The sequence below is a fragment of the Gopherus evgoodei genome, chromosome 14, assembly GCF_007399415.2.
Source record: "Gopherus evgoodei ecotype Sinaloan lineage chromosome 14, rGopEvg1_v1.p, whole genome shotgun sequence".
NCBI classification, from domain to species: domain Eukaryota; kingdom Metazoa; phylum Chordata; order Testudines; family Testudinidae; genus Gopherus; species Gopherus evgoodei.
The window spans coordinates 6,026,861-6,041,592 of NC_044335.1; the positions used below are offsets into that span (position 1 = coordinate 6,026,861).

Consider the following 14,732-nt stretch of genomic DNA (forward strand, 5'->3'; position numbering starts at 1 on the left):
ACTAGTACTGTGAAAACTCCATTTCAGCTTCAGATGAAATGGAAAACTAATCTTAATGCAGCAGGAAGAGTCAACTGCAGGTATTCTTCATTAGCAATAGATATATCTGTTGACCTTTATGCTACAATATGATGTATAGAGTTTCATCTTTATATCCTCTGGGTTAATCCAGACAAATGTGTGTGTGTGTGTGTGTGTGTGTGTGTAGGTAACGTATCCTTCTCTGAATCAAAACAGTAGGATAGTATGTAAATATACAACTAATCCCTTCCATTTCCATCCACTGCTTCCTAGAAATACTTTTACTGCTTTTGAGATTGGATGAATGTGCCATGTTCTACCTAAGTAGACCAATGTAATTATTATTTCAAAAAGAAAGGGTCCTGTTTTAAAAGACTGTCTGTCATTAACAGGTACGAACAGTTTCTGAGAAGCACCTATTGGTTACAAGTAACTGATATTTGCCATTTAGCCTGCTGTATGTATATTAACTTTAAAACTAGCTATCAATAAGAGTGTTTTTATGGCAGTTGCATTTACAATACATCCCATATCTACATTTGACTAGAGCCTGTGAGAAATATTTCAAAAGGCGTTGGAGGGAAGCTTTCAACAACATACATATGCTTAACTCCACCAGGTAAAAAATGCATGTTATCACAGCTCGCCGGAAAGTGTCAGACGCCATCAAGATGTTCTTAGTAAGGTGGAATTTTTGTTCCCTTCTGTTGAGTGAAATAGTCTCTAGCTTAAAAATGCTCTTTTTTCTTTTTCTTTTCAAAACTGCAGTGCTATGTCATTGGATGACAATTGGACATCTATTTATTTGTGGATATTTATCTATACAAAATGTCTCAAAGCTGTTCCTTTTGGTGGTGTCTCATGTTACAAAACAAGTACAGTATTTCGTAATGTCTCGTGGAGGAAGTGTATATTGTCTGAATTCAGAGTAGAGCTTCATGAACAATGTTATGTTAGAGTTTGTTGTTTTGCCATTGTATCTGTTTGGGTTGCTGTGAGGCATTTGAGCGTGTGTAACAGTATAGTGATTACACTGAAGTTGTGTAAGTAACTCCCATAATTAAACCAGAAAAGCTATGTTCAAATATCTACAGAAACTACTTAACTTGCCAAGCTTCGAAGTTCATTGATAATACCTGAAAGTCCACTCAACCCAGGAAGATACTCAGAAATGGAATGTATAGAGCTATAATTCTCTCCTTATGTACCTGCAACTCCTCTTGATATTCATTTGAGTTGTATTTGCTGCTCGAGGTAACCAATAGTATGTAAAATCAAGTACTGTCTTGGGAATCTGATAATACTCAGGCTCAGCTGGGCTAAGGTCAGAATGTTTCAGGCTTACCCTTTTGATTTTTGATTTTCTGTGAGACCTTGAGGCAGACCCTTAATATCATTTGAACAAACTTCTTGTGGTTTAATTTCTTCTCTTATGGTACAGTACTATTAAACACATATAGGAAAAATATGGGCCTTTTCCCAAGGACTTGCTATGACTTGGGGTTTATGTGTAATATGAATTACAGTTTACCCTTTAAATGCATGTTAATAATAGTAGGTGTCTGCATGCCATGGATTTAAAAGAGCCAATGTTGCAGTAATTATAGTTATGAAAACTAAATGCATGTGCACAGTAGCTACTCCCTTACCAGGCTTTTATAATACATGTAGAGGGTTGTATGTAGTGGGCCTAGTTCACACTTTCAGACTGATAGGACTGTACAATTTGTAATTAACAAAAATAAGTGTTAACTGAGGGGCAGAGTGTGTGTGTGTGTGTGAAATCTCTCAAAACAAGACCTCTGTTAAAACCTGATCTTAGTGATATTAATAGGTGCTAATATAATAAATAGTTGACAAACAAAAAGTAATGTTGTTCTTATACTGTTGATAAACTTGTTTTCCTCTTCAGATTTTTATTTTAATTTGTTAAAATATAAGTGAGCTACTGTCATATATTAACAAGAGAGCTGGGCTCATCTCACTTGTTTAAAGATGCCTATTTATTGATATCAAAACCTATTGATGGGTTGCTTTAGAATTCTCAAAGTTCTTATTTCATTCCTTATTGTTTTTTGAGATGGCATAAGATTATATAGTGACTTCTAGTCACAATAACTGATTTCTTCTCTTGACACCCCCAAAATAATTTTCATTGTTTACAAGAAATAATGGAAAATATTAATTTGGAATCAGATCTTTACTGCAGAATGTACTTAACACAGGGTAGTAGGTGCCAAAAAATATTTTTTCCCTTATAACCTCTCCTGCTTTGGTCTTTGTAGATGAAATCAATTTATAAATAAAGTGCCTATAGGTTTTTGATATTTACATAATTCTTCCTTTGTTTCTTTTCCCCTCCCTGTAATTTTATTTAAAAAAAGAACAAGCTATTACATGACTGATTTGTAGGTATAATAATTATTTTTGCAATAAATATTGTTTATGAAACTAACTAATTTCACAGTTGGTTACGTACAATAACAATCGTATTGTGTCAAGACAATATGAATGGGAGCTCAGAGACATGAAAGGCCACATTTTTTTGTGCTTGTAAATTATTTTGTTGCATAAATTGGTTGTACATTTAGGACCTGATCCTACAAACACAGCCAATGAGACAACTTGGGCATGAGTAGAATAATGCCAGTACTTTAGGCATGCGCAGAATCAAGCCCTCGTTTTACATGTACAAAAACTCCTTGGCTCTGGTAGCTCGGTGTCCAACTGCTGATTAACATGTGCAACCTATTTTGCTAGCAAAAGTGGTAATTCCAGATCTCTGCTCTTGTGACTGAATTTTCAAAGAGTGACTGAAAATGTGCCTGCACTATTTCTGGATATTCTTCTTTGTGGAGTATGCAGAAGCCAGTATTTGTGTGCCTTTTTTGGCAGAGCCTCGCAATTGTAGTCCATTCAGATTGTTCAAATGCAAAGTGTAATGGCATGTGGAAGGAGAAGAGATAGAAGTCCTCAATCTAAGCACAGTAAATTATATATACCACTGATCTCAAAATCTTTTTGTATGAAAGAGTGATGGGTTTTGGCCATTATTGGGCATAGAGTACAAGTATGTGCATTAACTCTCTTCTGTCACTCCCAACAGCTGTTAAGTTTCAAACCTTGTTTCCAGGACTGCACATTTATTTTGAATATAATTTGATGCTGATGGACAAAAAGGTAAATTAAATACATAAACTGAAGGGAGCTATGATGGCTAGTGTTCCATAATAAAGACCTCAACAGCAACTCCTTTTCCAAACAGAAAAGACAAAATGAGTAGGAAAAGACACTAATTTCAAACATCAGCTTCATTTTCAAATGAAGGTTGATTTTTTTTAAAGTAACTATGAATAGAATCTTCCTATTCAGAACTGTTCTCTGTGTGTATAGTTATTAATGGTCCAGTTCTGCAGATGAAAGCAACTGGTGGACTGGTATGTTTGCATATTATCTATTGCAGGATCAAGGCCCAAAATATGTTGTTACCCAAGCCAACGCAACTATAAGGAAAGTGCACTGAATTCTAGTCTGGCTTTAGCAATGGAATTCATTAAACTTTGATTGCAATGTCTTTGGAAGATGTGTGAGCCAGGAAAATTATTCATAAATGATCTGGAAAAGGGGGTAAACAGGTGGCAAAGTTTGCAGACGATCCAAAATTGACTGTGAAGAATTACAAAGAGATCTCATAAAACTGAGGGACTGGGCAACAAAATGGCAGATGAACTTCAATGTTGATAAATGAGGGTTGCCAATTTTGGTTGAACATATTCCTGGAGGTTTCATCACATGACATAATCTTTAATTTCAGGAGACTTCAGGGAAATCCTAGAGGGTTGGCAACCCTATGATGCAGAGTAATACATGTTGGAATACATAATCCCAACTATATATACAAAATAACTGGGTCTAAATTAGGTGTTAACCACTCAAGAAAGAGATCTTGGAGCCATAGGTGATAATTGTCTGAAAACATCTTCTCAGTGTGCCGTGGGAGTCAAAAAAGCTAACAATGTTAGGAACCATGAAGAAAGATAATTAAATAGAAAATAGCATAATGCCACCATATAAATCCACGGTATGCCCACACCTTGAATTCTGCATGCAGTTCTGGTCACCCTATCTAAAAAAAGAGATACTAGAATTGGAAAACACAGAGAAGGGTAAGAGATGATTAAGGGTCTGGAACAGCTTCTGTGTGAGCAGAGATTTAAAAGACTAGGACTATTCATTTTAGAAAAGAGATGACTAATGGGGGGAGGGATTATGATAGAGATATATAAAATTATTAATGGCCTGGAGAAAGCAGAGGAAGAACTGTCATTTAGCCCTTCATGTAACACAAGAACCTGGAGTCACCCAGTGAAATTAATAATCAGTTGATTTAAAACAAACTTAAGGAAGTACTTCACACAATGTACAATCAATCTGTGGAACTCACTACTAGGGGATGCTGTGAAGGTCAAAAGTATAATTGAGTTAAAAAAGAATTAGATAAGTTCATGGAGGATACATCCATCAATGGCTATTAGCCATGATTGTCAGGGATGCAACCCCATGCTCTTGTTGTCCCTAAACTCTGACTGCCAGAAGCTGGGACTGAACAACAAGGAATGGATCATTCAATAATTACCCTCTTCTGTTCATTCCCTTTGAAGCATCTGGCACCGGCTACTGTCAGAAGACAGGATGATTAGATGGATCATTAGTTCGACCCAGTATGGCCATTTTTATTTTCTTTTAAAAAAAAATCCAGTTTGACTTTAAGGTTCCAAGCTCATAGCTGATGGTTAGAAAAACCATATTGCTTTAGCACACTGAAGAAACTTGATTTGGAAGACACTGACAAATGTGGGACATTTCATGGCCTTTTTACAGTAATTTTTCAGAGCAGAACTGCACTTAAGTACTTGTTATAATGCTATACTGCTCCAACAGATTTCAGTCTGGAAAGAGAGGAGATGTGGAGCCACCACAGAAAGAGTCAGAAGAATTCATGCCATTCAGGGCCTCAAGACTTCAATCAAAATCTTGTTGCCTTATTTTATAAATCCCAGACAGGAAGGAACTGAATTTAACTTGTCAATTAGAAGTTCAAGCTGCCATTAATCTGAGGCTATCTGCTCTTTGGATGCCAGTAGTTTGAATTACATGAATAGTACAGTGGTTCCCAAACTTGTTCTGCCACTTGTGCAGGGAAAGCCCCTGGCGGGCCGGGATGGTTTGTTTACCTGCCGCGTCTGCATGTTCGGCTGATCGCAGCTCCAGGCCAATGGGAGCTGCTGGAAGCGGCACCGGCCGAGGGACCTACTGGCCACCGCTTCCAGCAACTCCCATTGGCCTGGAGCAGCAAACCGCAGCCAGCAGGAGCCGCAAGCGGCCAAACCTGCAGATGTGGCAGGTAAACAAACCGGCCCGACCCACCAGGGGCTTTCCCTGCGCAAGCAGCGTCCCAAGTTTGGGAACCACTGCTGTAGTGGGGTTTTTTTAGCCTTTCACAGTATGTAATCATGAGGGATTTTTGCTGGCCACTAGAGGTCACTCTGCTCATAAACAAGAATAAAGTCTACAGAGTAAAGGTGGAAGATTTCCAGCAAATTTGCCTAGTTTTCAAACCGGTGCCAATGTAAGCAGACAGAAAATTTCTTGAGGGTTAGACCAGAAACCTGGTGTACAATGTCTCCTTTTTCTGGCTGGGAAGTGAATGACTTTTAACATGAACTATAAGATTACTATCTAAAAGGTTTGGTCAGATGTAATGCAGCAGCCACAAGCTATTATAGTACGGTTGGTTCATTGTGCCTCCCCGAAGAGAATTATAAATAGTGTGCATGTGTCAGGGGGGAATTATTTTGGTAACACTCTGGAATATATTATCTAAACCATGGTTTGGAAGGTCATTAAGTATAGGGAAATGGCTTTAAAAGGACGGGGGGGGGGCAAGCCGGCAAAAAATCCCAAACTTAAAATGCTCGAATAATATAAAAGGCTTGGGGATAGAGGGAACCACAAAATGCGAGGAAATACAGGATGAAGGCTAAAACTCCATTAAATCAGTCTGGCATGTTTGCACTCTGTAACACCTATGTCTGTAGCCTAATGTTGAGAGAATCTGTTATGGCTAGAACACAATCCTTGATTCCTAGTTTCCTGGGTTTTGAAGGTTAAAATCAGACTCTTGTTAATTATGTTGTTGTCATTTTAATTGTATTTTACAGTTTACAAGGTGGAAACAATTACGGACTTAAAAAGAACTTTCAGTTGATCCTGCAGACAGAGAAGCCTGGAAATTTGCCATGTTCAGTGTTCCTGAAATTGCCCAATCTACTAATGAACTTTCATGCTTAATACACAAATTTAAAACTGCACATCACTTTTAAAAATCATTTTGAAACTTGCAGACTCAAAGTTTAAGCTTTTTATAAGAGGCAGGATGTCCCGTATGAAGAACCATTAGGTCTTCCCTTCACTTGTGAATTTTGTCATACAATGCAAAACATGGGTGCAGGGGGTTGAAATTCTATAATTTGGAGAGTTAGTATCACTATTTCCAACTCTGGGTTCATTGTGTTACTTTATACAATAAATAAAAGGCAATTTTAAAAAATGCCTTTATCCATAATCCATATTTTTCTACATGTAGGGCATGGCATCCCATCAACAAAGCATTTTATTAGTTGATCAAATTAGTCTATATTGCAACAATCAGAGAATCCTAGAAATGAGAGATGGGAATTACTAGTTAGGTCATTTAGTCCATTTTACTCTTGCATTTCTAGTCTGCTGGATTGCACCTTACTGTACTGTTTTATCTTCAGGTTATTTATCTTAGCCACTAACCGTATAGAACAAACCCACCACTATATATAGCTGAATATTGCTGATTTATTTTGTTGTTTGTAGCACCACACAAAATTGGGGACCCATTGCACTGTACTCGTGGTGCTGTGGCTACACTTTATTTTTAGTGTGCCACTCAGAGGTCAGAACTAGTGCAGTCTCCTCTTACATTTCCAGCTCGAAGTGTAGACCTACCCGAAGAGACAGAGTGACTTTCTCAAGGTCAGGTAGAGTAAGTTAAACCCAGCTGTCCTGAGTCCTGGATCAGTGCTTTAACCACAAAGCCATCCTTTCTTTCACCTCTGCAAAGCTGACTTTACCAATGTCAGAGAGCTGTTATGTGCACTTTTCAACAAATGTAGAAATGTGCCAAAGAGGAACTTGAGGAGTTAATTTACTATTCCAGCTGGGAGCCAAGGCGGGAGTAAGTCAAAATCAATTGTGGGTGACTGTGTACAAACTCTTAAATGAGGGTGGGGGAGCAGTGTGATCTCAAACAATGTACATTATGGCAGAGGAGGTGGAAGGTTACACTGTCAAACTGCCTTAATTTAATTGAAAACACATGCTGATGAGTCCCCTCCTCCTGGACCTCAAGGCTGGGAAACTTTTGTCAGCTCCCTGCAGTTCAGAATCAGGGAAAGTACACTCCAGCAAACACAATGCTGGTCAAGTCTGCAGTTGTTCCTAGCTTCTTGCTTTTTCTTCTCTTGCCTGATTTCTCGTGCTCCTGTCCTAGCCGCTGCTTGTGCTTTAGGACTACAGTAAGGTGCATGCATCTGATGCTGGAAAACATCCCTGAAGTCCCACCTCAGACAAACATATTGTAAGTAGCCAATTTCATTTTACTGCTTATTTTGTATGATCAGCCTTTTGAGGAGAGGAAAGAAAAGCCATGCTTTCTACACCTTGCTTTTCCTGCAGGAATGCCTGTATTGCAAAAGCCTCATCTCTTCAGAGACTGTCTCACTTAGCATCAGTTAATGATATTTAACTGGACGCCTATGGGAAACTAAAAAACAACTAAGATCACATGAAAACAATGACTTTTGAGTCTCCAAAGCTAATCCCTAAGCAGGGTTTGTTTAAAGGAAAATGATAGATCACCTTTTGCTATTGGAGAGAAAGCTTTGGGGTAAGGGGGGGACACTGGGTGTTCTAGTTTTGTGTATGCAAAGAGACAGTGGTTTTGTTTCTTGCTTATAAATGCGACTCCGTTCCCTTATCTGCTTTTTCCTGTAGGTTCTTACTTTCCAGACCCAACTGGGGGAAGAGAGAGGGGAAGAACTGAAGGTTTATTTGGGATACCAAACAAGAGTGATAAACCTTATACATTCCTAAAAATCCACTGGGTTCGTAGTCTTCCAAAAAAAAGGGGGAGGTTGGAGGGTTTACAGTGGAGCAGACTATGAATTGTTGGCTGTGCCTATTTCAATGGAAGATCTGAGTAACAAAAAGAGAGGGAATTCATGTAGCCTTTTGAGGCCAATCTGGGGCTTCTGTAGAACTTCTTGAAATAGATGTGGAAGAACAAACTTCCTTTGCTTTTAAGGAATGGTAAATTATAAAACTCCAGAACGGTTTTAAGACATATCTGGCCCATACCAAAGTATCTTTACACATGTTATCTAGATATGATTTCTTGGACAGTGTCAAAAGCAGACAGGAAATTGTTAAAGATGTATAAATAGTTTTATTCTCAGTTACGTTGCTGTTGATTATGGAATTTGTTCACAATTAATTAACTAGCTGAGGATCATGTTCATGTGACTGTAATTGACCAAATTCTGATCTCAGCTGGGGGGTCTATCCTAGCTTTTTCTCCCTAAAATGTTTCCACTGTTGTTACTAGTGCAGCTTTACTGCTGGCAACAATGGGAACACTGCAGGAGACAGTATGCCATCAGCCACTCACGTTTTAACCACTGTGGCATATTCGTGCTCTGAGTGTGGTTAGACAACACAGGGCTATCAGTTCACACTACTGCTCCTCCTGGTGCTGCTGCTGGTACTTTTTGCATGTCTAAAAGTTTAGAAAATCTAGTTATTTGGGTTAATGTGACAGTCAAAGGTAGCAAACTACCGAGATCTGAATGGGATTATTCAGGTTTGGGCCCAGATGTCAAATTAAATAAGAGCCATCCCATTTTGATGTATATTCCTGCACTGCATTTAATATTTCAGACACTTTCTGAGGAGAATTCGTGGCTCAGTCTAATGTGGTCCATCTAATTAAAAACCAAGCTCATATTGAGAAATCTTTATGGATCACCCAAACCAAGTTAAATATTCTCTGTTGTTCATAGGTCACTGCAAAGATATACAAATAAAAAATACACTATCTCTCTGGTTGTCCTGAGGATTTTATAATCTAATTGAAATAAATAGTCCTAAGAGGCAGCTTTCTGTTTTATCTGTTATAAAAATGTTTAATAATTCACATACTGTTTAAAAGTTGCCAACGATCAAAAGGTACATCTTAAAAATGCCAACTGTTCCAGATTTTTATGACAGTCGTACTACTTCCTTTCAGGAGAAGGCACACTGCATCTGTGTGAATGTCCAGAGGTCTGGCAAAATTAACAGCCAGGTCATGAAGTTCTTATTTTGAGTAAAAAATATGGAATTATGTTCATAAGTCATAGTTTGATATGAACAGAACGTACTGGTATGAAATACAAATACGAACACCCAGATCCTGGGCCCCAGCTGTATCTGTGCTGCTATAAAATCAAAAGCAGCTGCAAGTCCCCAGACGGGCATTCCTCTGATGGAGGCAGTGATGGGTGGTGTAGATCCAGTGTAGCTGGCTCCAGTGCCACTCTTGAGCACCCCATGTAGGGAAGTGGGAGGAATTGTGGCCAGCACAGACTGTGCTGCAGCAATCTCCTACTACAGGATGGCTCCTGGGGGGCTGTAGCCAGCTGGTGTAACTTAAAGCAGCCCTTAGCCTGATTTAGGTGATCCCAGGACTGGCTTAGAACCATCCCCAGGATTGATAAGCTGTTACTGGCTCCTTTTGATTCTCATCCCCCGCAGTTGGGTGCAGCTGAGGATCTGGCCCAGTGTCTGGTTTTAGCAATGGAATATTTATCCTTGGTAATGAAGTCTGTTCGTTTTATTCTGAGTATGGGACATGATGGCTGTCATGTGTACAGATAAGTAAGCTATAAAAATGCATGATGTATAACTACAAATGTATTTTGGCTGTCATCCATTCCACTGGAACAGGATTTGCCAGATGTGATTTGTTGGTTACCAGTGGGACTAAGGCAGCTCATTTAGCCAACAGGCCAAAGAAGGCAACAGCTGTGAAACATACACTCTGAAAATTTCAATAGGTCTTTAACCTTCTAAGCCATTTGTTTTATAGCGTGACATTTGCAACCATAAACTTTGAAACATGTTGGTATGGGGAGAAGGCATCAATGCGAAGAAGTTCCCTGTAGCTGGAGGCTAGTGGATTCCAATCATATTATACATGGTTTATTCTCCTTTGCATTATAGGTAGATCTACTTCTGAGTTATGTGCTAACTAAACTTAACTCAGGGTGGAAGAAAAGAACATGCAGCATCTGTGACCTGAAGTCAGTGCTGGCATGAACTGAAAATGACCCAGTCAGTCCACCACCCTTTCACGGAGTTTGTCACTAATTATGCATTTTCTGTGTCTGTCCAACATGACACATTTTGCCTTCCCTCGCTGTTTTGCAGCATACTGTCTGAGCTGCTCTTCTCCCCAAACATGGCTGCATTTAGTGGGCGGATCATGTATGTAGTTTGTGAAACTCTTTGGGATCGCTGGGGATAAAAGTTGTGATATAAAAATTTAGCATATTAGCCTTAAGAAACCATACTGAGCAAATGTGTTCTTGTTGGAACTGCTGCTCTCTTCACGTTGTTTCTACCCTCCTGCCCAAAATTTCTGTTGCACAGGTGGACTGGGGGGAAAGTGGGGGAATTGAGCAATTAATTTCTTCTCTGCATTAAACATATATGTGTAATGTACCAAGTGTTATCTCTTTCCAGTTCATCCTCTATATAGGCTACGTAAATAGCCCTCAGAATGAAACCCCTTCGTGTTGATCAGAATTTTCTCTCTGAAAAACTCAGTTTATCAGAAGGAAAATAGGAAAGATTATTCAATAATCTCCCTTTTCCCTATTTGAGGAGCACTTCTGCAGCTCAGTGGTTTGAGCCAATGCTAAACCTGCTAAACCCAGGGTTGTGAGTTCAATTCTTGAGGGGCCATTTAGGAATCTGGGGCAAAAATCTGTCTGAGGATTGGTCCTGCTTTGAGCAGGGGGTTGGACTAGTTACCTCCTGAGGTCCCTTCCAACTCTGTTATTCTATCTTTCAAATGAGATGGAAAATCTTATGGTGATGAAGATCCCAAGATGCTCTTTGTAAGGGCAGTGGTTACCAAATTCTAACTTGGGTGCTTGTATTCTGCCTCACTACTCCACCTCTGCCCTGCAATTTCAGCGGAATCTTCTTTCCTCTTGCTGTCCTAAAATGAAGCATAGAATGTCTGTGTGCTGTTTATACAGCTGCCGCATTTCCTCAAAGAGGTGGCAATGCTACAGTAGTGGGTGGGTGAAGCAAATCATCATCTTTCTCTAAGCAAGTGCCTCTACTTGCATGCATGTGCACACGCAGAGTAAAGATCTATGGGCTGTGGCTTGAAGCAAGCGAAACAGATTCTACTAAGTAATCAATATAAAGGCATGCAGTAGCAATTCATCTTAGACTGAGAGAGTCTGTGTCTCCTTGTTAGACCCATGGATGGGGATAAATTTACCTTTGTGCTTCTGAAACTTCCTTTTGTTGCTCCTTGATCAGATTCGATGCACGTTTTCAGGAGGAGGGGAGAGCTGTATTTATTTGATTTGGGCAATGTCTGAACAGTCAACATATGGGCAAGATCCAGTGCATTGAGGGAGCCCTGCTGCTTGCTGACATGAATCCCAGGAAGAAGCTGATCTGGTTTGATTAGGATCATACTGTAATCTCCTCCTTGCAAGAGAGAGCCCCCCTAGCTGCTGTTCTCACTTAATAGATCAAATTAACTGGGATCACTTGGGTCAGCAGTTGGCCGTGTAATTTGCCAATTTGTAAATCTGTCTCAGGGCCAAATATTTATTCTTCAGACATCTTTTCTCCTCCCCATTGTAGCCACCACCAATGAAATTGTGGCTCTCTTCCCAAAGGTGCAATCAACAGACGTGTTGGGCTAAGAGTAGGCAAATGATGATTCACATAGTCTTCATGCATTTAGCCATGGAAGGAGTAATGCAAAGAGAAATCTGCACACTAACACAGGTTGGAATAAACAGGGAGGCACTCACATCACAAACCAGCAGAGGAATCAGCTGTTTTCCTTGTACATAATAGGCCTATCCTCATTCAGTGTCTGTGACATCTGTCCACTCCAAAATAATTGGGGAGATGTCATACATTATTTGCTGTATTAGTATTTTATGGGGATAAAATTCAGGGTGCGATGCAAATAATTTCTTCATCTGCTGTCACTAGAGAGAGGACTGAACTGTAACCCCCAAATCTGATCACACAGATGGGCTCTGGGCAATTTCAAATTTGGGTCTATGCTTCATTCCTCAGGCATATCTCTATTTATCACGTTATGGGGCAGACCCCAATCTAATTTCTAAAAGCCAAAATCCCCGTAGAAGTTTTTGTGCCATAGATATGTAGCAGGCCTCACAGTTAAACACATCTGCTAGTTAAAAGGCACCGGAAAATGTAGGGTTCTCCCTACCAGAACCTTCTGAATGTTCCTGGCTATTGAACTCCACTCTTAAATACTGTGTATAATGTCAAGTGTCTCCTGTGGTGCTAGGAAAGTGTATTTCCAGTAGACAGGTTTCAGTACAAATAGCCAGATCCTCAGAGGGCATAAATCTGTGTGATCCATTGATATCAACTTTGTACTAGAGATTTGTTCTATTAACAGTGTTAGTGCTCGACTGCAGCAGTGTAGTGAGTAGCTGAGGGGTTCTATCAAGGGTGAATTGTGCTATGGAGACACCGTGCTTTTACCCAGATTCATTATAAATCACAGAAGTAAGACAATTAAAAATATCAAATTGTCTCTATGCAAATGAACACAAGAGCACTCCATTATCCTTAGCAACACTAGCAGTATCTCGGTGTTTTCAGGTGCTGTAGCCAGTCTGGGGTGCTGAAGATAAAGGCAAGCCAAAGTGTTAATGGTATGAAAGGAAAGCGAAATAGATTTTTAATTACTACTAAACTAGTTCCTAGAAATTCTGTGTTGTGTGAGAAACTGAGCGAGGTGGTTATGGCCTGAAATGCCGTCTTCTGTTTAAATGGCTGCCAACTCATCACACCAACATCTGCAGACCAGGGCTGGATTTCCAAACAAGCTCTGCATATTGGCTGCTGAGTTATGAAATTCTTGTCCTAAGTGTCACAATGGGAGCTGCTGGAAGAATCTGGCTCCAATTGTGGGTGCTGAGCACAGAAAATCTGGTGCTAAGCAATTTGAGAAGACTGGCCTCAGGAATGGCTCTGGATTTTAGTTAAAGGGTTACCAGAATTCCTCTCTCTCTCTCTCTGTGTAACCTTAAAGTTAAGCAGTCCAGCAGTAAATACAAAAGAGAAGAACAGCTGGCTCTATAGCGCAAGGCTCTCAACACTGGATATATTTGATTTTTTCCTGCATTTTTATCCTGAAGTGTAATCTTGTTTACTGATACTTATAATAATAACAACAACAACAACAACTGGAGATCTACCTATCTTCTAGAACTGGAAGGGACCTTGAAAGGTCATCTAGTCCAGTCCCCTGCCTTCACTAGCAGAACCAAGTACTGATTTTTGCCCCAGATCCCTAAGTGGCCCCCTCAAGGATTGAACTCACAACCCTGGGTTTAACAGGCCAATGCTCAATTTCCCCTTGTCTCACAGGCCTGGTCTACACAAGAAAGTTGCACCTGCCTAACTTCAATCTATTTTTAAACAATTTTAGATGCACTGGTGCAAACCCCAGCCTGGACACTTATGTTGATGTGGGGGCTTTATTCTGGTTTGGAATAAACAGATTCCTAATTGACTTAAACTGATTCCAGGAGCCATTGATTGGTTTGTGTGCTCTCACTGATTGCTTTGTATGTTCCCTTGTTAATGATTCAGCATAGTGATGTTGGGAAGGATTATTCTGCTAACAGCTGACAGGATCAGAAACAATACAACATAATTCCTCAGGTTGGACTGTTTCTATCTGATTTCGAATCCCCTTGTTATCCTCCATCATTCTTCATGCTTCCCCTGGGTTAACTTCACTGGGGAAGGTGTGGTGGTATTTCTATAGCAAATGCTAGATTATCTACGTCTTTTAACCCAGCCTCCCTGTCCTATCTACAGCCCTTTACAGCGGTAAAGGCAAAATTTGCCATAGCACATTGGACAATTGAAGGCACCAAATGGATGCACGTTCCCTGTAGAATTGTTTCTGCTTGTTTACTTAGCACTTATTTTATCATCTAATAAGCAGTCAGAATGTAACATTTTAGGGTCTAAGTCAGTGCAGTTACACAGAGAGCCGTTTAAGTTTGCCACAACGGACTCTGCTAGTTCTAAATGAAATGGCACTAACTGAAAATGCAGAAAGGGACAATGAGTCCGGCAGCATTTTGGAGCTAATTTGAAATGCTGACTGTATGAGGCTATTCAGCAAGATTTGACCATTTTAGGGCCAAAATTTTGGCCCTGAGCTTTAATAAGAGTGTCCACAAAACTGTGTGCATGTCTGTATACACCAGCATGTGCAGCTCCATTTCAGGCAATGTGTTTGCAAAGACAGTGCACCCACATATGCGGGAGTC

At 39.9% G+C, this 14,732-nt stretch overlaps 1 protein-coding gene across 1 annotated transcript in view; it reads left to right on the forward strand.

The window, feature by feature from the left end:
* Window positions 1-7,429: 7,429 nt before the first annotated feature.
* Window positions 7,430-14,732, forward strand: part of LOC115635028 (peroxidasin homolog) — a 58,599-nt gene continuing 51,296 nt past the window's right edge. The window contains 2 exon segments of the mRNA XM_030533219.1: window positions 7,430-7,470; window positions 7,472-7,690. Coding sequence (XP_030389079.1) covers window positions 7,430-7,470; window positions 7,472-7,690 — 260 coding nt within the window.